Consider the following 25,945-nt stretch of genomic DNA (forward strand, 5'->3'; position numbering starts at 1 on the left):
TAAAAAGATATATTTCCTGTAGGTTTCCTGTGTGTAACTTTGATCCCCTGTTGTGGCCCCGCCCTACCCCAGGGGTCATGATTTGAATAAATTTGAATCTACACTATGTAATGAAGCTTTCGCATGTTTCATATTTTTTGGCCCTGTGGATCTTTGGATTTTTTAAAATGCATTTAAAGATCTTAGAACTAATTCTTATTTATTTCTCTTTGAAAGAGGGCGTGTCCCTTCATGTGAAGAAATTTGAATCCCCTTTACCCAAAGGATGCTTTGTGGCAAGTTTGGTTGGAATTGGCTCAGTAGTTCTGGAACAGAAAATATAAGTGTGAAAAGTGTACGACGACAATGACAGACAACGGACAAAAGCTCACGTGAGGCTTTGACTCTGGTAAGCTAAAAAGTAGTCGTATTGTATTTTCTAAATTAGTAAAGAAAAAAGCGAAATTGTCGTTAAAATCAGTATTAGACCTGCATACACGATAGATCTATGCGGGTATCCTTTTCATGGGGATTTTTAAAAATCAAAGTCGGGTTCGACACATGACGTTGGACTCTTTTTAAAAACGAGATCGGCCTACGTAAAATCGAAACTATTTTCCATTTCATCGCACCTGTTGCCAAAAAAAAAAAAAAGAGAGAGAGAAAATCGATTATTTTACGCCTAATGATTAATTTGCAAACCAGTAAACGTACAGATCAAATAGGAAGATGATGGAGAATGACGAAAGGGTTCCAGATGTTCACAAAGAAAAGAAAGAGATGAGTCTTCAGGAAAAAATCGACTACTTTGATAGAGAAATTCGTCTGCTTCATCAGTTTTGCATCAATTCCGGATACAACAAGCAGGAAATTCGACAGTCAGCGAAGCCTTTCCTTCTTGCCACTGACCCTTTGGCGTGGCAGAAGACGAAAAGGAAGCTAATACTTCTTGGTGTCATTATAGCCGCTTTTGCTGCGTTGTATTATTGTGATCCAGCTTACAAGTTTGTTTTGGCTGTCAGCAGAATCACGGCTATAAAGGTATAAAATCCCTAGCTTAAATTTATGCATTTAAGTAAATAAGCCAAGTGAGAATTAATTTAAAGACATGCGCATCAAATGAACTTAAAAATGTCTTGTGTGATTAAAGAGTATGTGCCTTTTCAGTGATTTTTCTACATTTTTTAAAAGGGGCCTGGGCCTGGGCCTTTACCATTGGGAAAAATCATCAACATTTGTGTCAAATTGGGAAAAATCAATAAGATTGTAATTAAAACTTAATTGACAAGAAATCAAATATATAAGTAAATGACTGTAAATGTTAGATAATTTATTCAATTTATTTGCTACAAAATAAGAAATTAGACACAGTTCTTAATTTTCAACCTTTTTTTTTAATCTTTGAAAGTTGTAATTAATTGTGACCAACCTATTTTTCCTTTTTTTTTTTTCTGTTTTGCCATAATGGTAAACATAAGAGAAAATCCTTCTCGTAATAGCCATTGAAGATAGAATAATCTGACATGATTTATGACAAATCATTTATTTTTCAAACTAATTATTAAAGCTTTCTAATTACCCTAGCTTATCATATTGCTGCAATTTCTCTGCAATACTATTTGCATCTGCTGGATGTAGAAAGAGTTTGATTTTTGTGGACTCAGTGATAATTGTTGTAGAACTACTAGTACTTGGATTTACGAATAAAACTATCTTACACTTTCATACGATGTATTTACAGACAAGTTTGACATGACCCATATGTTTTTCTAGGTCTTGTAAATGCACAAAGTAATCTGCAGTTCCTTAATTACTATTATTTTAAGAGTCTGAATGACCGAGAACAATAGTGTTCCATTTTAGATAAGTCGTATGTAAAAAAAAAATTCAGTATAACAAAAAAAATACTGTTTTGTTTTGGGAAAAAGCAAAAGTGAATGGGAAAAAATCGGTAATTTTTGAGAGGGGAAAGGGCCAATATTTGGACCTAAATTGGGTGTAGAAAAATCACTGTTTTTATACATGTATGCATTTTCATTTCTAACTTCCAGTGCCCATGATTAGTACAGTATATGTAGATAAGAGAGAATTAGAGATAGATTCTTTCATATCAAACATCATAGCAAAGAGGCCAGTTAGAATAATCTAACTGTGTCTTGGGACAAGCCCTCACATTCTATCTAAGAGGCACTCTGCCAATATACATGTAATGTAAGGCTACACATGTATCTGTTGATTATTACTTGTGCACGTGACTGCAGTCTTTATAATGTTCTTGGAGATGATTTTTTAACAATTAAATAATAGACAAAAGTTTAATTATTTCTGATCATGGCCCACAGAGAGAAAGACAATGATAAAATTATACAAAATGAAATGCATGAAATATATACATAACATGCATAAAGAACAAATTGTGCTTCAAAAGTGATGTTCATAACCTTAAGTGATTGGAGTGATTTCCAAGTTGAAATAGAATATCAATATTCCACATATAATATGGTCTTAAATATTTTTGACACCCATCTAAAACTTTTAAAATTTTATGTTTCTTTGCTTCATTAAATAGTTTGATTCTTTTCTCATTGTAAAAAGGACAATCTTTGAGATTGTATTTTATTTTTCACTGCATTCAGATTCAGATTTATATTTTTCACATAATTTTCTTGTATTATGACTTCTTTTCATGCCAGCATATCTACCAGTTTTGATCTTATAAAGCTAAAATGGCCTTGCATGTCTAATATGTGAGGTATACATCTCTCATATGATAGAGACAGGCAGAACCAGTCTAGATCTTAAGATAATCAGAAGATATTCTGAACCTGACAATGCCCAGGTCCTTCTGAGATTAAAGTTAAATAATTCTGCATAGTGGAATTGCTTTTAATTAAGCTTATCATAAGAATCTAGCTTTCCAGAAGAGTTTTAACTTTAATGTTGAGTCAAGAGCAAATAAACTTTCTGCAGATTTTATTATCGACATTATTGAAGTTTGACTTTGGAAAGACTCAAAGAGGATCAAGGCATTTTTTCATATATTTCTAAATATTTAAAAACATATGAAAGCAAGCAATATGACACAAAATGGTTGTAGTCCAATGACATCAAAATCATCACTTCATGACTGAAATTTTTTAAACAATTTGGAATCAAAATGAGCATTTCAGTGCAAAAAAAACTATCTGTGACAGTCAACTTAATTAAAATGTTCCTTTTGCTTGTGACCATGCCTAAAGATCTAAACCATCTTGCACCATGTATCAAGAGCCTGACTACAAAATACATAAATATTGCCTGACTACAAAATACATAAATATAGTCAGTTATGAGCTACTCTTTCAGCTGGGGCTGCACGGCTAGGAGGCACGTCCCCCGGGTGGCGGATAGGGGATCCCTCACTTAGTGAGGGATGCACAGGATAGACTGAAGAAGGTGTCGTGGACCAACGCAGCATAAGGGAAGGACACCCTGATAAAAAACCACTGGTCCTCTAAGCTTGGGGGTTGGGCAGGAGGCCAACTACCTCTTCCCAGAAAAAAACGACAGTTACTGAAACAATGGACATCAAAGAGCAGAGAAGACCGGGTGAAGCGGGGACAGTGGCAGTAAAACGACAAAGGGTAAAGGCCTTAGGGAAGCCAAGCATCCGACTAGATCCCTTGTGACACCCAAACAAACATTCACCATCGGACACTGGAATGTGCGTACAATGTACAGAGGAGGGGCTTCAGCACAGATTGCGAGAGAAATGGAAGGATACCAACTGGACGTTTTGGGAATCAGTGAGAGCAGATGGACAGGAGCTGGGAAGATGAGACTGGCCTCGGGCCAGACCGTCATATACAGTGGGGATGAACTGCATGAGGGAGGAGTTGCCATAATGATCGAAAAACCAGATTGACAATTTTCTCATTAGTGGACAGTGGAGATCTTCTGTTCTTGATACCAAGGTCCAGAGGGGAGCGGATGCTAACAGCGACCACTACCTGGTGAAGACCCGAATCAGGCTACGGCTCAGCACACACAAGAATAAGAGCAAGTTGAAACCAAGACTGGATGTAGAACGCCTCAAAAACAAAGAAGTAATAACAAAGTTCAATGACTGCGTGAGAAAAAAATTAGAAGAACACTGGGAAAAGACTGAAGATATCGACAAAATGTGGGAGCAGCAGAAGATGGCATATGTGAACTCAGCAGAGGAAGTACTTGGCTACAAGAAAGGCAAAAGCAAGCCTTGGATCAGCGAAAACACCTGGAAGTTGATAGATGAAAGAAAAGACATCAAGGTAAAGATAGAAAGCACAAGATCAGAAAGAGTCAAGACTAGATTGAAGGAAAATTACAGGGAGAAAGACAAAGCAGTCAAGAAAAGTGTGAGAGAGGACAAGAGAAGATGGATGGCAGAGAAAGCTGAGCGAGCACAGAAAGCAGCCAAGAATGGGAGGCAGAAGGAACTGTACAGCATAGTTAAGCAGCTGACACGAAAGAGTAATAAACAAACAGCAGCGGTGAAGAGCAAAGATGGAGAGCTGCTGAAAAATAAAGAAGCGAGGCTTGTCAGATGGAGGGAACATTTTGAGGAAGTGCTCAACAGGGACACTCCAGAGTCAGCACCACAAGATGAACTTGAGGAGGGAGAAGAGCTAGACATCTCAGTTGATCCACCCACCACACAGGAAATAAGGGCTGCAGTGAACACGCTTCGGAATGGGAAGGCCCCTGGAGCAGATCAAATAACTGCAGAAATGCTAAAGGCAGATCTGGATAAGAGCAGCCAGGAACTGAAGCACACCTTCGACCAGATATGGAAGGAGGAAAAGGTGCCCAAAGAATGGACCAGAGGACTGATCTGCCTAATTCCCAAGAGAGGCAACTTACAGGACTGCAGCAACAGGAGGGGAGTGACATTGCTGCCCCTAGCCAGCAAAACACTCAGCAGGATTCTCATCAACAGAATACAGACCGGAGTTGACCACACCCTTAGGAAAGAGCAGGAAGGGTTCCGGAGAGGGAGAGGGACTGTCAATCAGATCTTCATCCTCAGGAACATCCTGGAGCAAGTCAACGAGTGGAATGCTACCCTGTACATCCATTTTGTGGACTTTGAGAAAGCTTTTGACTCGGTGCACAGAGACAGCCTTTGGGTCATCATGAAGAAATATGGAATACCCATAAAACTGATTACGATGGTCAAAGCCCTCTATGACAATTTTCAGTGTTCTGTGATTGATGACAATGGGACCACAGACCCTTTTCCTGTGATGACTGGTGTCAAACAAGGATGCTGCATGTCAGGTTTCTTGTTCCTCCTAGTTATAGACTGGGTGATGAAACAGACTGTCAGAGAAAAGAGAACAGGAATTAGATGGGACTTCACCACTATGCTTGAAGACCTTGACTTTGCAGACGGCATTGCCCTACTGTCATCAGCAATGAACCATCTTCAGTCCAAGACAACATAACTGGAAGAAAACTCGGCAAAAGTTGGGTTGAAGCTAAATGCCAAGAAGTGCAAAGTGATGAAGATAAACAGCAAAAGTGAAACCAGCCTGACAGTCGGAAACAGTGAAGCCAACGAGGTGGACAGCTTCACTTACCTCGGCGCCAATGTCACCAAGGATGGAGGAGGCACTGTTGACATCAGGAAGAGGATAGCACTGGCCGGCGCATCCTTCAGGAGGCTAGCCAACATCTGGAATGCTTCAGACATCAGTAGAAAGATAAAAGTCTCCCTCTTTAAGAGCCTGGTCCTCTCTGTATTGCTATATGGATGTGAGACTTGGAAGCTTACCAAGACAGAGGAAAAGAAGATTGACATCTTTCAGACCAAGTGCCACAGAAGGATTCTTAAGGTCAGACGGCAGCAGCATATTTCAAACAAGACAGTTCTGGAGATGGCATCAGCAGAAAGCATCAGTGGCGAGGTGAAGAGGAGATGGAATTGGATCGGCCATGTGCTGAGGAAAGACCCAGCAGATGACTGTGTTGTGGCCCTTGGGTGGATGCTTGAGGGGAGAAGGAAGCGAGGCCGCCCCAAGACAACATGGTGGCGGATGGTGGAAGTGGAGCAAAAAAATGCAGGCTGGAACTCTTGGAACACGGCATGCCATGCAGCCTTAGACCGGCCCCAGTGGAAAAGAGATGTTCAGGCCTTATGTGCCTCCTGGCACAGAGAGAATTAAGGTTAAGGTATGAGCTACTGACTTGTAAATGAATACCAGGGTATAAGAGGTGGAAACTTTACTATTTATATACATGTACAATTAGTAACAACATACTTTATATCTACCGGTATACATGTTTACGCTTACATGTACACAATCCCCTGATTCACTGTTAAAAAGGACAAATTACTGCTATGTGTATATTGAAGTTTATATATGTTTTGTTTACAAATTGTTCTTGCAAACTGAAACAGCTGTTTTAATATGAAAAGTATCAGTGTCACAGTAGAGGGCAACATGTTGGCTGATGCTGTACGTGTCAGTTAATAAGTGATAGTATCATTGATTAAAAATATTTACTGACATATGAATTTTAGCACCAGTGTAAGCCTGTGATATACCTTAAGATTTTATACAAGATGAAATTTACTGCAGTTGAATGGTTACATGCATAATTATACTGATAAGAAGCTATAACTGAAATTATTTAACATTCAAAGAAAAATTTGTTTTTCATCATGATTGATTGTGTTGTATTCTCTCTGTGTGTGTGTATATATATATATATATATATATATATATATATATATATATATATATATATATATATATATATATATATATATATATATATGAAAAAAATTAGCTTTTCAAACGTAAACACCAAAAAACAAGAACAATTTCTATATGAATTGTAAATGGAATATGTTACATATATGGGCGTATGTCATATAGACATGTTTACCATGCCTGCAAATAGACACATTTTACTGGACCACACATTATGAAAGCAAATGTTTTAATTAAATACATAATAGGTAACCTGCAGTTAAATGAAACCACATACAATATTGAAAATTGTTCTCTGCAGTTTGCAATTCAAAAGCCAGAGTTTGACTGCAATAGTCATGTAAAATAGATGTCAGAAAATAAGTAAAAGAATTTGGTGTTGATTTCACATTATGTTTATGTACCCAATAAATTTGTGCAGTGCTATTTATTTGTTGTTAACAGCTGATTCCTGTGTGGGATTGGACCAAGATTCACCAGTGGGAGTGTATGGTTGACAACCCCCTGTATGCTGGAGTTACACTTACAGAAGAAGACTGTGATGTAGGTACATATATATATATATATATATATATATATATATATATATATATATATATATGAGTCCAGCAGGATTTCAGATTCAGGCTTATGTGATGGTAAGGCGTCCATCTGTTTGTCTTTAAATAGCTTTTCAAAATATTACTCCTCCTATAGTTTAAGTTTGATTTCAATAAAATTTGCTTCACAAGTAGACTACACCAATTAAAAACATATAACTCTAATTTGAATTTGATGAACAGTATTGCCATTGTTATTTTATATAAAAAGAAATTTCTGTGAATTTTTTTCAAAACGCTACTCCTCCTACAATTTAAGAGAATTATTAGAAATGTTCAACGTCTAAGGGTTCTGATCTGTAAGTTATCAGTATTAGAAGACATACAAAAAAAACTCCAGTTTATTATCTACAAGGAAAGCAAAAAAAAAAAAAAATGTCAAGAAACAGTTAATAATTAGAAAGTCAAAGTGCAAAAAAATGTTGCTGAAATTAGTTAATCTACATGAGATACTCAAGCTTAATTTTAAGTCCTAGATATAAAGAGACATACCAAAAATCAGTTCATTCATTATCTACAAGCATAGCAAAAATAAGTTTGGAAAACAGTTAATAATTTGAAATTTGTCAAACCTATAAAGGGCAAACAACTTTGGTAAAAATGGATAAAATTCAAACTTGATTTGTAAGTCATCAATATATTATAAAGAGACATACCAAAAATCAGCTCATTATCTACAACCACAGCAAAGTAAAAATCTGGAAAACTGTGAATAATAAAACTTGGTACATAATTCTGTTTATTGGTTCTGATTTTGATGAATAGTAGTGTCATAGTTATTAAAATTAAAAATTTCTGTGAAATTCTATCAAAATGCTACTCTTCCTATAGAATCATGATTATTTTTTTTTTTTATTGGTGTTGGCATAGTTTCAAGTCCAAGTTACTTTTTTTTTTATAAAAACAAACCAGTAGAGCTAAAACAAACCAGTCAGAGACTTCTGGTTTAACACTCAAAATTTAGTGCAGTTTTCCTCATAAACTAATTAGTGCACTTGATGCAAAGCTTTTATATGTATTTGTTTAAATCATATATCATATGTTATTAGAATTAGCAGAAGAGAAGCAGCGTGATTAGGTGCTAAAATATGATTACCATTAAAATACCTTAGTTATGTTTACAGTATATATGCATATTTTAAGCCAGACCTATAACATAAACATAAATTGTGTCCATCTAATACTTAAGGTAAAACCTACAAAAATAATTCTACTACAGAATTCTTCTTTAACTTCATGGTTTATATACATATATAAATTTGTAGATTTGTAAAGATCTCTTGTCTGTGGAAAGAGTCACAAATTTAAGTGTGAAGGATTTCCATGACAACTATCTAAAGCCGGAGCTTCCCGTAATTGTAGAGGATGGGATGAAGGACTGGCCAAAAGAGAAGCTACAAACAGACATCCACACTCTCTACAAGGTTTATACACAGAACAACTATACTATACAATCAAATCTTATACACAGAACAACTATACTATACAATCAAATCTAAAATTTGGCTGGATTATGTTTTCATGATTTTAATTAAATAAAACCCTACACTTCATACCGGTAAATGGAATAACTTTAAAATGAACATTTCTGGAATACATAAAATACTATGTACTACAAGTCTTTGAAAGTCTTAACTTTGAGAATGTTAAGTGGCTGAAATGAAAAGAGTGTGTGTGTGTACCCTCTTTGGTTACCAGGTTATAAGTGCAAGCAGTCTGTAGGAGGAAAGTATTTATATAGTCTTCATTTGCATAAAAACAATATTTTTTTTTCTAGAGCATGAATCAATTTTCTATTCTGGAAACAAATATATTTCCTTCATTGTGATAATCTGATAATCTTAATCTAAGATGAAACTCAGCATTCCAGCAGTTTGCTTCTAATTATATAAAAAGGGGGAGGGGAGGGGGGGGGGTCTTCCGACAATTTTCAATACACAGGATACTGATGATGATACACAATATTAAAATAGGAACTAAATTTTTCCAGGCTTACAAAGAGAATAAAGCCCTTCAAAGGAACCCAGTCTGTGGATTCCACACAGATACAAAATACAGCAACTTCCAGGTGTTTCTACATCAAATTGTTAACTCAGATACACAGTCCTACACAGCAGACTGGTAAGTATCGGGTACACCATTGTTAAAAATCTAACAACAAAGCAATCAGGTACACCAATGTTAAAAATCTAACAGCAAAGTAATCAGGTACACCAATGTTAATAGTCTAACAGCAAAGTAATTAGGTACACCAATGTTAATAGCTAAGTAATTAGGAACACCAATGTTAATAGCAAAGTAATTAGGTACACCAATGTTAATAGTCTAACAGCAAAGTAATTAGGTACACCAATATTAATAGTCTAACAGCAAAGTAATTAGGTACACCAATGGTAATAGTCTAACAGCAAAGTAATTAGGTACCCCAATGTTAATAGCAAAGTAATTAGGTACACCAATGTTAATAGTCTAAAAGCAAAGTAATTAGGTACACCAATATTAATAGTCTAACAGCAAAGTAATTAGGTACACCAATGTTAATAGTCTAACAGCAAAGTAATTAGGCACACCAATGTTAATAGTCTAACAGCAAAGTAATTAGGTACACCAATGTTAATAGCAAAGTAATTAGGTACACCAATATTAATAGTCTAACAGCAAAGTAATTAGGTACACCAATGTTAATAGCAAAGTAATTAGGTACACCAATGTTAATAGTCTTACAGTAAAACAATCAGGTACACCAATGTTAATAGTCTAACAGTAAAACAATCAGGTACACCATTGTTAAAAATCTAACAGTAAAGCAATCAGGTACACCAATATGAATAGTCTAACAGCAAAGTAATTAGGTACACCAATGTTAATAGTCTAACAGCAAAGTAATTAGGTACACCAATGTTAATAGCAAAGTAATTAGGTACACCAATGTTAATAGCAAAGTAATTAGGTACACCAATGTTAATAGTCTAACAGTAAAACAATCAGGTACACCATTGTTAAAAATCTAACAGTTAAGCAATCAGGTACACCAATGTTAAAAGACTAACAACAAAGCAATCAGGTACACCAATGTTAAAAGTCTAACAACAAAGCAATCAGGTACACCATTGTTAAAAATCTAACAACAAAGCAATCAGGTACACCAATGTTAAAAGTCTAACAACAAAGCAATCAGGTACACCAATGTTAAAAGACTAACAGTAAAAACAATCAGGAACATTTAATGTTGAATGTCTAACAGCAAAGCATTCCCACATTGTAGATTTATACTTGAACAATTTGTTAATTCCTATGCATATGTGGTATTCAGATTTATAGTTGCAGGAGAATCCCAGCTGTTCATTGTGTTTATGTTGAGCATTGAAGCTTCTTTTGAGATACATGTATTTAGGGTGTTTTGTCTAGTCATCAGCTGTAGATGGTTTATCCATCAAGGTGATTTAAGCAGAGTTATTTCCCATGGCCACCATATTGTAGGTCTACATTCCCAGATCCCTTCATTATTCAACCAAGTTCAATTTGTTATACTGGGCACTGCGGTGAAGATAACACTGTTTTTCTTATGAATATACGTTTGTTAAAGCTTCTTTTAATTCATAATTTCAATATTGTAAATATTTTTCACCATATATATTTGGTATGCGTTTTTAAAATTAGTTGCTCAAAGAGGAAAATTCACTATTTTGACCTACAAGATGGCGGCCAAGGGGAATAACTCTGAGGAAAAATACGTCATAGGAAAACCATTTATAGAGTTTGTTCCTTGAAAAAGGTTCTAAAGCAACACTTTAAGATTTGTATGAATTCTTGTTGACTATAGCTATGTACAGTTCTTTAAATTAAAACAACCTTTATTCTTATATATGAAATGATTGCTGTTTTATTTTCATTGTAGAAGTTTAGATATATGTATCAGTGATCTATGAAAAGTAAATAAATCTTGTGCAAAGGAATACATATTGCAAAAGAGGTTCAGATCTTATATTGATATTTTTTCCCCAGGGAAAACTGCTTAAAAGAAGGGGCTAAAGCCTTCCGAAGCTTCTATCAGAGACCTTACTTCCTGCCTCAGACAGTAGAGATATCTGATACTAATTGGGTATTTGTCTCGAAAGGATCAGTAGAACACCATTACGATGTAAGAGTTAAAAAATTTATTATAAAAAAAAATTCCCAGTGTTAAAGGTTGTCAAATTATAAATAATTAAATAAGATGTACATAGTAGATAGATTTTTCTGATAGGTTTTATCTGCTTGTTTATGTTTTGCACAGGTTCCACTTTCTAATCCATTCCTGATGTTAATACCCTTGAAGGGTCAGTTTGAGATAGCACTTTCTCCAAGAGAACCTTGCTCCAAAGCTTGTGTGGATGTTTCTGCGGACTTGCATGAAGGAAAAATAAGTAAATAAATCTTTTATTCTTTTAGGCTATTGAAATCTATATTGAAAGGGAGATAAATTGTGATCCATTATCACGTATTACAATAAATAAAGTGAATTTAAACATATTCTTTTGCTCTTTTTTCAGTGATAGTAAACATGGCTGACTTGCTGTGGTTTAAATCTTACCGACCCACTGGGTCAGGAGAAAATATTCTGATAGGGGTTGGTGGATCGTATGAATGATGTTCAACTAAGAGTCAATACAACATACGCAAGGAGATCTTTTGAAATCATGAACCATTGAATCAAAATAAAACAGAATAGATTTGCTTGTTGTATCATTTTTTACGTCCTGCCATGAATATGGCATTTAATGTGTGTCATGTCTGTCTACCATCCTTCCATTTGCCTATCACTCCTTGCATTTACGGTAGTTCAATTACAAGGAAACTTAGATATTTTTATCACAGTGACTAGAATCATGTCCATAGGGAATGAATACCCTACCCAAGGAACATTTGTATTGTAACATGTAAAGAAATGTACCTTGCTTCGTCCATCTGAACTAATAGCAAAACATGATATAAGAAGAAATAATTTTTACTCCCTTTTTAGCTGACCTGAGCTGAAAGCTCAAGTGAGCTTTTATGATCGAAATTTGTCCATTGTCTGTCATCGTCGTTGTAAACTTTTCACATTTTAATCTTCTTCTCAAGAACCACTGGGCCAATTTCAACTAAGCTTGCCACAAAGTATCCTTGGGTAAAGGGGATTAATGTCATGCAGTACTCAGCTCTTTTTCATGCATTCGTAGAGAGCCAAAACAATAAATAAATTATATGATTGGGGTTCAGTAAGGGTTTTTAATTCAAAAACTATTCATCCCTTTGAAAGAAATCTCTTGAACCCCTAAGTGCCCCATCCATCTGGTTTGGTCAACGTCACCAGTATCGTATTATGACAAAAATGTTTTAAGTAAGATACAAAACTCGGTCTATTATGTCAGATATGGGGCTTTGCATCTCGTCCCAGTCCCGTATCTGACATATTAGACCATCTTCGTCTTGAATCCCTTACATAGAGCAGCACTTCAAGAGACTAAGAAGATGGGCGTTCTTGGCGTGCGATCTGCAGGAATCATGTGTACGAAACATCTATGGTTTAAATGTCCACGATTTGGTCGGTAACCATTAGTGGATAGACCTTACAAAGTTAAGCACATACGAAAATGGTTAGATTTAAATTGAAATCGCTTGCAAATTTGAAATATTTTAGTCTACTTATCTTAATAGTTACGATAACACAGTAATGCTTCATGTAAATAATAAACACCTAACAAGATAATAGGGTATGATCATGATGATATATGAAATGAAATTTCAGTACGTTTGAAAAATTGCTTTCGCTCTCCGTGCAACTGAACCAAAATTTATCTTTCGTGAAACTTTTATAATCAGTAAATAAAATTCAACTAATAAACAACTTGATTGTATAAAAAAAAAAAAAATAAAATGCTCCATGCGAGGATCGAACCAAAAATTTCTCGACACCTAAGTGCGCTGGACTGGTAATGCATACTACTGAGCTATCATTGCTACACAAACATCATGTAATTTTAAAATGACAAAGAAGCAACGCATTTATACATTGGTATTTATTTTTGGAAAAAGTTCATTTTTAATAGTCTCTGGGTCTTCTCTCCATTTTTTACAAATGTTTGTTCGTTTCTTTGAATGCATATCCACACAAATGTCTTTTTAAAATCGTGGAGAGATGACTTAGAGATAGCAAATCTTTAGAAAAAAGTGTTTAAAAATGTCAAATTTTGTACTAAATGACTCATCTAGCCATGTTTCAAGTTATTTTTAAGGAAATCAAAACATACTAATAGGGAAAATATTTTCCTTTCCTATATATTTCATAGGAACATAATACATCAAAAGAATGTTAAAATTTAATTTGACAATTCAATAGTTTTCACTTTACAAGTGCGCCCTGATTCCTGCTGAATGCCAATCAAAAGCGCCCTCGTTCTTTTGTGGATTCAGGGAGCCTCAGAGTCTGCTTACACCTTCTTCTGGCAAGGAAAGAAAGCAGATGGACCAAAACAGTAGTGTTGGTTTTGCCGTGTGAAACACTCCCTTGGATATAAGCCAACTTGGCCACACAGTTACTGATTGCCTCATGTCACTAATCAAAATCAATACTGATGGTTCAGTCAACCTGCTCTGTGCCTATGCCCAAATACTTTCAGCTTCAGATGAATCAAAAGATGCATTCTACAGCATGATTCAAGGCCTCAGCAAACAGGAAAACCTTAAAGTATTGATATCTTCTTTAGGCCACAAGGAGTTGTGATAATAAATTTCATTGCAAAATCTAAGGCTTCTTCTTAAGATTTTGCCCTGAAATGAGTGTTATATACAAAGTGTATGAATTGATGTCCTTGACCTTTTGACCTCAAAATCATAGGGATCTTTTAGACCATAAAATGTTTCACACAAACAGAATAACAGACAGACAAATAAAAGCAGGGGACAAAAAATTTGCTTAACTTGCCTCAATGATTGTTACAGCCTTGTTATACATATATCTTGAAAAAGTTTCTTTGAAACCGAGGTAAATGCAAAATGATTGATAGTAAGGTCATAGGAAAGGTCAAGGTAAAAAAAAAAAACTTAGTTATACACTGTATTGATCACGTACACCAACATGTGTATAAAGTTTGATAAAAATATCTTGGAAGTTTGTATGTTGTTTAACGTCCCTCTCGAGAATTTTTCACTCATATGGAGACGCCACCATTTGCCGGTGGAGAGCTTCAAATTTTGTCCTATACTCGGCACTTACAGCCATTGAGCAGTGAGGGATCTTTTTCATGCCAGCAACTTCTGCGACACGGGACCTCGGTTTATACGGTCTCATCCGAAGGACCGGTCTCCACGTCCCCCAATGGGATTCGAAGCCGTAATGTAAGGATCAACTCCTTACTTCACGACTCTAGAGCTGACGCTCTAACCACTGTGCCACGCGGACGACTGAAAGTTTGTTTGAAATTGAACTAAACAGTGTTTGACAGAAAGACAAACATGACAATCACTTAGTCCCATATTCATGTCAGGTGATAAAAATTCATCCAATACATATTGGTGAGTTATTCAACTGTGTCATAATTTTTCACCTTAACCTCCCTTTGACCATGAACTCGCCAATCCTCATTCTGTGGTTAACTTAGTAAGGTCATATGTTCACAAATACCAATATGAAATCAAATTCATGTGGTTAATAGATGTATGAGCCGCTGTGATGTGAAAAGTTACCGTAAATAAGGCAAATGAATATTGCGAGGGAAAAAATGACAAATTAATTTTAAACGCACAATTGTTACATTTTTACAATAATTAAATAGAATTGTGAGCCAAAACAATATACATTTGGCAATCCTAGAGTACTGAAATGTATATAGTTCCTGTGTATTCTATGGCACAGTGACAAGGTTTAATACTAGGGTATTGATTTGTAGATTTCTAAAGGATTTAATAAAGACTAGAAATGTCCATAGGACATGAATGCTCCCCCCAGGGTATATTAGTAATGCAACATGAAAATTTGTATTAGTCTGTGAAATTTGATGAGAATATCTTGAATAGTTTCTTTAAAATTGAAAGCTAAAATGTTGGATATAGATGATAAATTCTCACCAAATTATGTATAAGTGCATAAGCTTACATAAATACATCTTAAATGGTTTCTTTAAAACTAAACAAAATGCAAATTGAAGAAAAGTGAGGTCAAGGTCACAGGAAAGTTCAAGGTCAAACATTTTTGATGCAGTTGAATAATTCTCACAAATACATAGCAGCATATTAAGTTTGATAAAAATGTTTTGAATGGTTTATTTAAAACTGAGCTAAACACTAATTTAAAATAAATGAAGTTAAGGCCAAAAGAAAGGTCAAGGTCAAAAAATGTTGATGTAGTTGAAAAGCTTGCATCAGTACGTATTAGCATATGAAGTTTGATAAAAATATTATGAATGGTTTCTTTAAAACTGAGTTAAACACAAATTGATAAAACAGGTCATGGTCAAAGTCAAAAATGTTGATGCAGTTTAATTGCTTACATCAGTATATATCAGCATATGAAGTTTGACACTAATTTAAGAAAAGTGAGATCAAGGTCAAAGGAAAGGTCAAAAAATGTTGATGCAGTTGAATAGCTTTTATCAGTATGTATCAGCATATGAAGTTTGATAAAAATATCTTGAATGGTTTCTTTAAAACTGAGCTAAACACTAATTTACGAAAAGTGAGGTCAAGGTCAAAGGAAAGGTCAAGAATGTTGATGCAGTTGTATATCTCTCATCAATATCTATCAGCATATGAAGTTTGATGAAAATATCTTGGATAGTTTCTTTGAAACTGAGCTAAACGCAAAGCGCGACGGAAGACGGACATGACAAACACTATATGCCCCGGCCATTTTCATGTCTGGGCATAAAAATTACACTGAATGTAAATATTTCATGTTTAACACTGACAGATGATTCTTTTTTGCAGGGGACATAATTATACTTCAAACAAAATTAGCAATTTTAGTTCTTAACATGACAATAAATGCTTCATAATACTGCAGAAACAACACACAACCAACTCCACTATTTAATTAGTGAATTACTTAATACATCAAAACATTATTTCATAGCCATAACAATCATGATGCTGGCATCAATACAGATTAAAAAAAGATTATCAACACAACAAAATATGAAGATCTAACTAAGTTCAGTATATGATTGGTGGCATCGATCTTGTTGTTCACAAATATGGTTCTTAACAAGGAAATTTTGTTGAAGCACAAGAAAAATATTGTTCATGATCATGAATTCAATCACAAAAATCACGTAAAATCTGGTGAGTGATGAATAAAGTTGATGAAGAAATATGGTTAACATCTTTCACGATGGATAGTAATGCTGACCATAACCCCACTGCTGATGAGGATAGGAATAACCACTATTCTGTAAATCAAGATATATATACATGTACTTATTTTGAAGACTTAAAACATCACTGCGTGTATTCATTAACAATTGCCTGTACAAGACTTACTGCATAAGATCCCCAGTGACCATAATAAGGATCCATTCCTGCCATTTGGCTTGGGTCTCCAGATCCATTCTGTGTTCCTTCCACTTTTTGTTTTTTATCCAAAGGTTCATCACTATAAAGATAGAATAATTCCAAGATTTTTCACCTTGTGAGTTTTAGCATAAATGCATTGCAGTAATTTCACCAATGTCACTAAATTCAAGCATACCAGTGTCAAGATTTCAGTCAGTGTTAAATTTTCAGTAAAAGCTTTACCTTTGTTAAATCATGCTATGACAATGAACAATATATAAACAGTGCATGTTTTTGAGGGCAACAGTTAAAATTGACACCCTAATAGAACAACAATGGTTAACCGACATGTCAGCAGAGGTTGACAAAGACTTTCTCTTGGGGTGTCATTTTCAACTGTTCCCCTTACAAACTTGCACTATTTATTACATTATATTGAATGTCTCATATACATGTAACATGTCAACAATAAAAAATTCAGATATCGTTCACATTTTGAATACAGCTTTCAAACTCTCTGCTTCTGTTTTTCTCAACAAGAAAACTTCAAAAAAAAAAAAAAAGATTCAAAGACCTCTTTATTGTCTTTGCATGATACTCTTGGAGTCCTTTATCATCTAAAGGTCCATTTGTTTCTGCACTTGCTCGCATTTTTCATCTGAGGTTTGTTGTTATATCAGACGCATACTTTAATCGATATCGAGTTTATTAAGCACATTATCATTAAGTTACTTGTTGCCAAGTGTGTTGCCAATGCTGAGGGTTACATTACAAATTGCTGAATGCATCTAAACCAGTCTGTTTCTAGTATTTAACATGAAAGTATAATAAAGTAAATTATATTAAAAAAGAAAAAAGAGTTTTCAGTCAAAGCTACATATTATGCATGCTTTGAATCCTGGGTATCAACTTACTTAGTCGCACCATCATGAGATCTCTTCTTCCTTTCATTGTGAAGTTCCTTCATCAGTCTCTGATGTTCATCATAAGATTCCTTCAAACTATTAAAAAAAATAATCTATTGTTTTATTTAAAAATAGGTAACTATTTCGTTGAATGAATTAATGATAAATTTGATATAAGGTAATAACATTCCTAAAACATGTTTTTGAAACTTGCTTTTTTATCAGTATGTTCAAATAAAATGCTGAATTTTTACATACGTTGTGATGCTGGCACAGAAGTCCTCCAAGAACTCAAGCTTGCGCTGAGACATCTTGGCTTTGGTTTCCAGAGGGAAGTTCTCACAGTCCAGGATAGAGGCAAATATTTGGATGACTCTCTCCTCACTGATTGGTCGTAATTGGTACTCCAGATCTAACAGCTGCAGGTAGAGTTTAATGTTGCCCTGAAAAATATAAAAAATGACATCCTACAAAGACCTTGTAATACGACAATTAGGTGGTCATCTCCAACAAGCGGTCCTCTCTATGACGACAAGATTACAAGACTTTGTATCACATTAGCATTACCTCTGGCCGGCCAAACTCATAAGCTTTAAAGGTTCCAACTGAAAATAATGATCAACATGATAAGAATGGTAAGTAACCTGTCCGTTGAAGCTGTGCTTTATATTTGTGTTCACACTTGGTGACTAACTGAGATCATGCATATTAGTCTTACCCTATCTTTTTCTACAGCTGACTGAAGAGTGGTACGTGCCCGTTCAGTATCTCCAATAATCTGCAAAAAACGGGCATAATTAATACAATGATAATTTATATTTCTGTATCATACATGTAACACATAAGTAAATGTACAGTTGCACTCAGAGTTCATATCAGTTAGTGCGAGATTCAACAGTACCATGATAAACATTCAAGTTCTTCATAAGAGCTGCCATAATACATGATTTTGGTATCTGTAAAGGAAATCAGTGACATACAAAGTAAATCTAGTCATTGTTATCTCAGTAAAGCATACACACAACAGTGGCTAGGACCTGTGCCCTGAAGTCGTCATGTGAAATGACTGTTTCTCACCTTTAAGAGATAGCGGGCAAACTTGATGGAGAAGAAGGAGGCAATTTCTGGCTGGCTTGCATTGTTGATGTACTCTTGAAACAGGGCCTCTGCCATGGCGGTGTTCCCCTTCCTTCTTTCCAAGCTGATTTTCCTCATGTTAACCATCACCAACCCAGGTACATTCTTATCCAAGTCTGACAGTATCTGTGATGCTAGATCATAGTTCCCTGCAAAATATTTTTTCCTTTCATCAGTATTTATTTACTTTTTCTTTAATATTTTCAGTAAGAAATTTACCTTTTAAGTCTCAAATCTAACTTCTTTATCCAGCAATGCAAAAACAATTTTCACCATATTCACAAAGCTCCGGATAATGATGTATTGTATAAGCGTACTTACCATGCCTTTCCTCAAATGCTGCCCATGCTAAGCTAATGTATGGTTTCTTTGGTAGATGGATTCTGCATGCTCTCATATATACAAGCCGTACTGCTTCAATACTATGGTCCTCCATATATTTTGCATACTGTAAACCAAGATTTTAAACACGATTATATCAAGTAATAATTTTTTTTAAAAAGTTCCACAAAATCGCTTTTTAAAGTCTATCTTAAATACACCAAAGACATCTGGGCCTATTTATCATGTCATCCAAAGTACAAAGTAATCCAAAACTATAGCATATAATGTGAGTAAATCTGCTACACTATGCCTGTATAGTGATGGATTTCCTCTGACAATTGCTGGATACTGCATTTGAAAATATTACCTTGAGCCAAAAATCTTCATACAAAGCAGTAGCAATCATACACCTCTCAAATAGAATTACAACCCTCTCGTGATCACCAGCTTCAATCTCAAAGTCAAGATACTCCTTCCAGTTTTTCAGTTGAGACTTCTCGAGGGGTTTCACATGGAAATATGGCCTTTTAATCTACAGAGATACCATTTTATATTACATTTCAATCTTATGTTTTAATTAATAAACACACATGTATAACTGCAAAATATTGGTAATATTTCCACAATATATTTCTAATTTCTTGTAAATTTTGAAATTTCTTCTGTCATCAACAGAATACATAAAAGTAAAACAGAATAAACTTACAGCTTCCTCAAAATTCCATCTCTTGCTCACTTCATCTTCAGTCTTTTTAAATATTTCTTCTCTTATGCTTATAATTCTGTCCCTGAGCTTTCCTGCCTCGTCATCATCAGTCTAAAACAGTAGACACTTCAAAATGAAGCATATTTCTTCAGAATACCCATTTACTCAAATGTTATGTTCTAAGCTTCATCAGAGAAATTTAACCTTTACTATTCAAAACGGTGATATCATACTCTTTGTACCTTTTGGCACAATAACTTTTCCTGTACTTTTGAATTTCTTTCAAGTCTACTGAAACAAGAATCACTTACTTTATCTCCTTCCACTTCCATGCCAGGAGGTGCCTCCTCCCCTGGTGGTCCTATCACCCCCGGGGGCCCATCATCCCCAGCAGCCTCCTCCTCTGGATTTAACTCAGATGTCCCCACCACAACCTCCTTCCTAAGCTGGAGAAAGTTGTCCAGGGTAAGGATTTCTTTTGGATGATGTGACAATACATGATGTTTAAAACTGAAAGTAAAATTCAGGAAATGGAAAGTGTTGCTGATCCAGCTGATTCTGCAAGCATTCATGTATTGTAAAACAATTTAGAAACAAGCCAGTTCTGAGAATTGTAGTCCACTACTTTCATGGTATAACTGCTTGAAATGCAATTATTTGTGGTATACTGTAACTGTCTTGTCAGTCGGTCAGTCCTGTCTTTACATCATACAAAAAAAAAAAAAAAAAAGATTTTAAATTTTTGCATTAAAAAAAGTTAGGGCCAAAAGTAAAGTTTCTGAAAAATTGCATCAAACTTCAAGGTCATGAGGTCAAATACTACAATACATTCAGAATGGTGATGTAATGCACAAGTGAAAATATATTAAAGCCCTGTTTCTTCTGGTGCAAAAGATATGACCAAAGTTAAACTGCTGAAAAGTAGGTCAAACTTCTAGATCAAGGTCATGAGGTCAAAAATAATTATTGGTTTCGGAGAAGTGTTGTCAAGGTAATATACATGCAAAATATTTCATTTTCCACTTTCTTTCTTCTTTCCTCTCCTCTCTATTTTAAAACATATTTCTTTAATAACTTTAATAATTTGTTGACATACTTTTCAAAATGATGACTATAGAGCTGTGTTGGAATCTGTAAAATTCTGTCATAAAGAGCTGTTTTACTGATCAGGTTTTCCTCCCAGGATATGTATGTGTCCCAGAGTTTGTCTGATCGGAAATCTTTACCACATGCTGCAACAGCTTTCTCATAGATTCTTAAAATAAAACCAGAACAACTGACACTAAAGTTCTTTTCCCACTTCAATGAGAGGAATATCACTGTATCTCCAGAGCAATTTACAATAAAGGAAAAATGGGAAAATAACAAGGAAAAAAAAACAATGAATGTCTTAAAAGGGCTAGTCCAGCAAAAAGTTGGGGGGTTGGGGGTTGGTATGGGTCGTCCCGATTATATGATAATTCATTTTCAGGTATGGCTGTCTTTCCAGGAAAAAAAAAAGATTGAGTGTCGCTAAACTTTTTTGATACCAGGTAATACAGATTTAACGGTCTATTTATTAGGGCTTGGTATCATCTGGGAATTTTGTATTGCTATATACTAGAGAGATATTTTTCAACTGTATTGCAATATGTATTGAAATATTTTCAATAACAGTTAAAAGAAAGTTCTTGTTGATTTCACGACAGTTTTGCCAAAAAATGCAACCATACAACAGCAAACCTTACTGTTTGGCACGATTGAAAACGTTTCTGACATCTTATAATTTCACATTTTACTTTAGAAATCCCAAGCCCAAGCATTTTGCCAGTATATTGGTACTCAGAAAAAATATCACAATAATTTTTCTCAATGAATCGCAATATACCAGAATATCAATATTATTGCGCAGCCCTACTATTTATGCATGCCATGTTTTATTTTAACAACAACAAATACTCTTACTGATTGATTGCACAAACTAACATCCATGCCAAACTAAACCTCAATTTCTCAAGTTCCATGTATATTTGATGAACCTTTCTGCTTATTATAGTTTATAGTGCAAGAAACAATCATTATGTTTTGGTTACATCTTAAAACAAGCATATGCAATTTGGCATACCATTATAGAATAGTCATTTGATCATTTTCGAGATCTCAACTGCAACTGTTATTGAAAGTGTAGATTTTGATTAAAATAAGTATGATTCTGTGTCCTCAGAAAAATCCAAGATGGCATTGTCAGATAACTCTTTTAGTGTACATACTGCTAATACCAGAAGTTTTTTTTTTAAATCTAGATACACATTAGAACACACAATGCATTAAAGACACCATTCTGAAACTGGGCCTCTGTGGGACTTGGAAAAAATGCGGGTATGGAAATTCTTTGCAGAAAATTGACTTTCATTTCTAAATTAAAAAATTATTACAAGTTTTGTTACAAATGAAAAAAATCATCAAGTTTTTTATTGAATCAATTTTCATATTTTGTATGTATGAGACACACAGCATTTTTCTTTAGAAAGGGGGAATTGACAAGCAAACAAAAAACCTAAATAGTAAGTGGGGGAAAGGGAGGGAGGTGTACCACTCTTTTTTAGCAAAATTTTTTTGCACGATTTGTTCTCGAAGTCCAGGTATTTCTACAAAGTGCACAAGTTAAACATCCCCAACGCTATCGATTGTTGTTTGGTTACAAAAATTATATTTCAGATGGTGTTGCAACTTTTAAAATACAAAATGACTGTGTCATTTCTGTAAAATTTGAAAAAAATAAAAAAATATAAAAAAAAATTCCCAAATGCAATATAAATGCACAGGGCAGTACGAACCCTGTAATTGTATCATTTTAATGCATTTAAATAAATAATGTATACAAGTTTAAATAATGTATACAAGTTTAAATTATAGATGGAATATTGTAGTATTTGTGCATTTTGAAAAAAAAAAAATATGTTGGTTGTGGTAATTTCTTTCATTCTGTTTGGGTGGGGGTGGAAGGAAAAATTTCATTATATGGGTGGTTGCCCTCTAAAAAAAGTCCATCTCCCCTAAGTTTTTTGCTGGAATAGCCGTTAACTAAAATTGCTTCACGTAAATAAACACACCCTCTGATTCCTTCCTCTCCATTCTCCAATTTTCCATATTCTTCTGTGTAGAAGTTTATGTAATGTAACCAAAGTTCTACACTTAAAGAAATTGCTTGTGTACCTCTCTCAAATACCTGAAAGAAAAACAGAGAATTTACAAATTCCAAAGGTTTCTGTAACAGTTAGTTTAAAAAGAATAATCAAATTCAAAATCAGTGCCATAATATCATGTACAGTTTATCCATGCATCAGGATTTTATCAGAAATTGTGATATCCTTTCCACAACCATAGCGTAAAAGTGTCATGGCCAAAAATAGAGATTCTGACCCCCCTGTGCTGGGGCCCATGGGAGGATATCATAACATTTGGAATGGATAGTTATAGGAAGTTGTATTCTATCAGTTGTTAAAATTACAAAGCTCTGTCTTTATTCCATGTAATTTTAAAGATCCTCAGATACGCAACATGCATAGGGGTTTCATGAATGCATTTTTCCAGATTTCCATACCCTTCAAGCTTTGGCCAGTAAAGAGTCCACTTAATAGGCAGGTACACAATCTAAGTGTCAGAAGAAATGGAAAACTTAATAGAAGGTGACAAAGAAACAGGAAGGATGAAAGCAGGGAGAAATTGCACCCTAAAAAAAGTCTTTCATGTATACTTTTTCTTCGCCTGATCCCTGTGCTGAGACCTTGAAGCACTATAGGATTGATCACAATTTTCATTCTGTAGCACAATAAACCTACATTTTCTTGACGTGGATAATTTTTCAATAGCAATTTATATTTTTTTTTCATGATTTCCCCCCCCCCCCTCTATCCCCCTTTGGCTCAACATTCTTAACAATCTGCAGCCTTCGAAAGATATATTATATAATTAGTATATACAGGGGTTGAAAATTTTCTGGAAAACCCACTAGCCCAGGGGCTACTGATCAGTAAAAATTTACTAGCCCGAACCTCAAACTAACTAGCCCAACAATTTTCATACAAAATGAAAACATAACAAATTAGAGTGTCAAATGCTTTGGTGACAGGAACAAACTAAATTAGTTCTCTGTCAAAAGAAACCAATCTACATAGAAAAGCTATGGTAAACTGACGATCAAGAATTTTTTTCAGTTCTGCTAGTCCGACGGACTATCATTACATTTGAATTAGCCAGCCCGAGTCTTAAAATGACTAGCCCCGGGCATCAGGCTACTGTATATTTCAACCCCTGATATAGAAGTTTGAAAAATCAAAATATATATAGCATGCCTTATAACACATCACATTTCAAATGATTGGTGTCCTTGGAAATTACAATGAGCATGTACAAAAGATAAGAAATGCTCACTTTGCAAATGTTGTATTATTTCCATGTAATGATATAACCTCATTTTTATCTAAGATATGACTAACATATCCCTGGAAATATTACCTCCATTGCCTTCTCTGGTCCCGATTGTTTTCTTTCCATATCTGCATATTTCTTCCAGTAGCCATAACAGTATGGATAATGCTCGAAGAATGCATCATATGCTTTTCTGGCTTGATCTAGCTTTTTCTATGTCAAATGACATAAACATGAAATTATGCACTAAAGATACCCGGAAATTATATTCATGGAGTTACATACTCTAGACAGTTTTAATATTTCATCAATTTTTGCCTTACTTCTTGTTCCACATACTGAAGGAGGTATGTCCAGCCTGTGAAATCCCCTGGGTTGTCCCTCACTGCTTTCCAGTATTTATCTAACTCGGTGTTCACTTCCTCACCCTCTACTTCATTACCCTGTACTTCTGAATATTAATAGTTTACAGTTTTAGTACACAGTTGAACTCATAACCCAATGTCATGAAATCAATCAGATTTTGATTTACTTCAGAATTAATCTCATTTGGGTACTCTCATAAAGGTTCTTATATTTTAAAAGAATTTATCTAAAGGTTTATGTGTGTCCATGAGTTTGTCACTCAGACACTGTTTTTATGGTGCTTTTTTTTTTTCCAACTCTCTACTCATGTTTGGCTCTATTTTCAAGAGTGGCATGATCTTCATAAAACATGATCATTCTTAATGGGTAGAAAATATCTCTATGTAGTTAATTTTTTTTTTTTGGCTCATTAGTTATTTAATATCAGTAAAACAAACAAAAAGGACATTGTGCAACAACATTGCATGAAAAAAAAAAATTCTTCACATATTATTTCTGCCTATCTACTGTATGTGTACATGCAAAATTATCTCATACAGTCAAAAAAAAAAAAAAAAGGTACAGTCACTTTTTTTCTTTATTTATACAAGTTTCCACATATGAATAATAAAATTTATTTGCTTAAAATTTTCCTGTTTTCTTTTGTTTTATAAATAAAACTTCCTTTGAAGCAAACAATGTTGACTTTTTCATTCCATTTTATGGATATTCATTCTAAAGCGATTTATTAAGTCTCTCGCAGAAGCCTTGAGTACAACTGTACTCAACCTGTTTCAATATTTGCAGACCTTTGACTTTGTCGGCAATGATATGCAATAAGTGATCCTGAAAATCTTAAGCATGTTGTGGAAGCAATTTTTTTTTTCAAAGAAACAAAATAATTCATTAAAAACTTTAAAATAATAAAACGAAAACATTATTTTGGTGCAATCCACAATATATTCCAATCATTTTTTTTTTTAGATACCGAAAGTAGATACATTGTATGAACTCGATGAATTTCATCGAAATATGTTGCACATTTTTATTTATCTTTCCAATAATCGGTTTCTCTAAAAATGTCTTTCTAAAAATGCCTTCTTACCCTGATGCCCCTCGATTTCGCTCTTTACTTCGTCTCCAGTCAGAATCGACATTTTCCCTGTTACACCGGAAGTATATTTATGGAACTCTTCAGTGTGGGAAATGAGCCACTCGGCACACCTCGGCCGATTCGTAGCTCATCAAACGTTTGATGAAGGTGACGGAATCAGCCGAGGTTTGCCGAATGGG

General features: G+C 34.6%; 2 protein-coding genes across 2 annotated transcripts; one reads left to right on the plus strand and one right to left on the minus strand.

The window, feature by feature from the left end:
* The first annotated feature begins 612 nt into the window (after window positions 1-612).
* LOC133183460 (uncharacterized) lies at window positions 613-12,031 on the plus strand. The gene is made up of 7 exons (XM_061318419.1): window positions 613-1,020; window positions 7,161-7,259; window positions 8,581-8,739; window positions 9,306-9,436; window positions 11,321-11,456; window positions 11,592-11,721; window positions 11,848-12,031. The coding sequence occupies exons 1-7, from the start codon at window positions 709-711 to the stop codon at window positions 11,943-11,945; spliced, it is 1,065 nt and encodes a 354-aa protein (XP_061174403.1). The 5' UTR covers window positions 613-708; the 3' UTR covers window positions 11,946-12,031.
* A 4,318-nt stretch (window positions 12,032-16,349) lies between these two features.
* LOC133182045 (pre-mRNA-processing factor 39-like) lies at window positions 16,350-25,847 on the minus strand. The gene is made up of 15 exons (XM_061316753.1): window positions 25,758-25,847; window positions 24,631-24,758; window positions 24,395-24,520; window positions 22,990-23,105; window positions 20,994-21,152; window positions 20,209-20,407; window positions 19,898-20,008; window positions 19,559-19,723; window positions 19,189-19,315; window positions 18,808-19,016; window positions 18,449-18,508; window positions 17,989-18,173; window positions 17,740-17,826; window positions 16,814-16,925; window positions 16,350-16,722 (listed from the first exon to the last, which is right to left on the minus strand). The coding sequence occupies exons 1-15, from the start codon at window positions 25,807-25,809 to the stop codon at window positions 16,660-16,662; spliced, it is 1,899 nt and encodes a 632-aa protein (XP_061172737.1). The 5' UTR covers window positions 25,810-25,847; the 3' UTR covers window positions 16,350-16,659.
* Between the last annotated feature and the right edge of the window lie 98 nt (window positions 25,848-25,945).

Source organism: Saccostrea echinata, unplaced genomic scaffold (genome assembly GCF_033153115.1).
Source record: "Saccostrea echinata isolate AGI-Se365-2 ecotype Australia unplaced genomic scaffold, CSIRO_AGI_Sech_v1 ptg000009l, whole genome shotgun sequence".
NCBI lineage: Eukaryota > Metazoa > Mollusca > Bivalvia > Ostreida > Ostreidae > Saccostrea > Saccostrea echinata.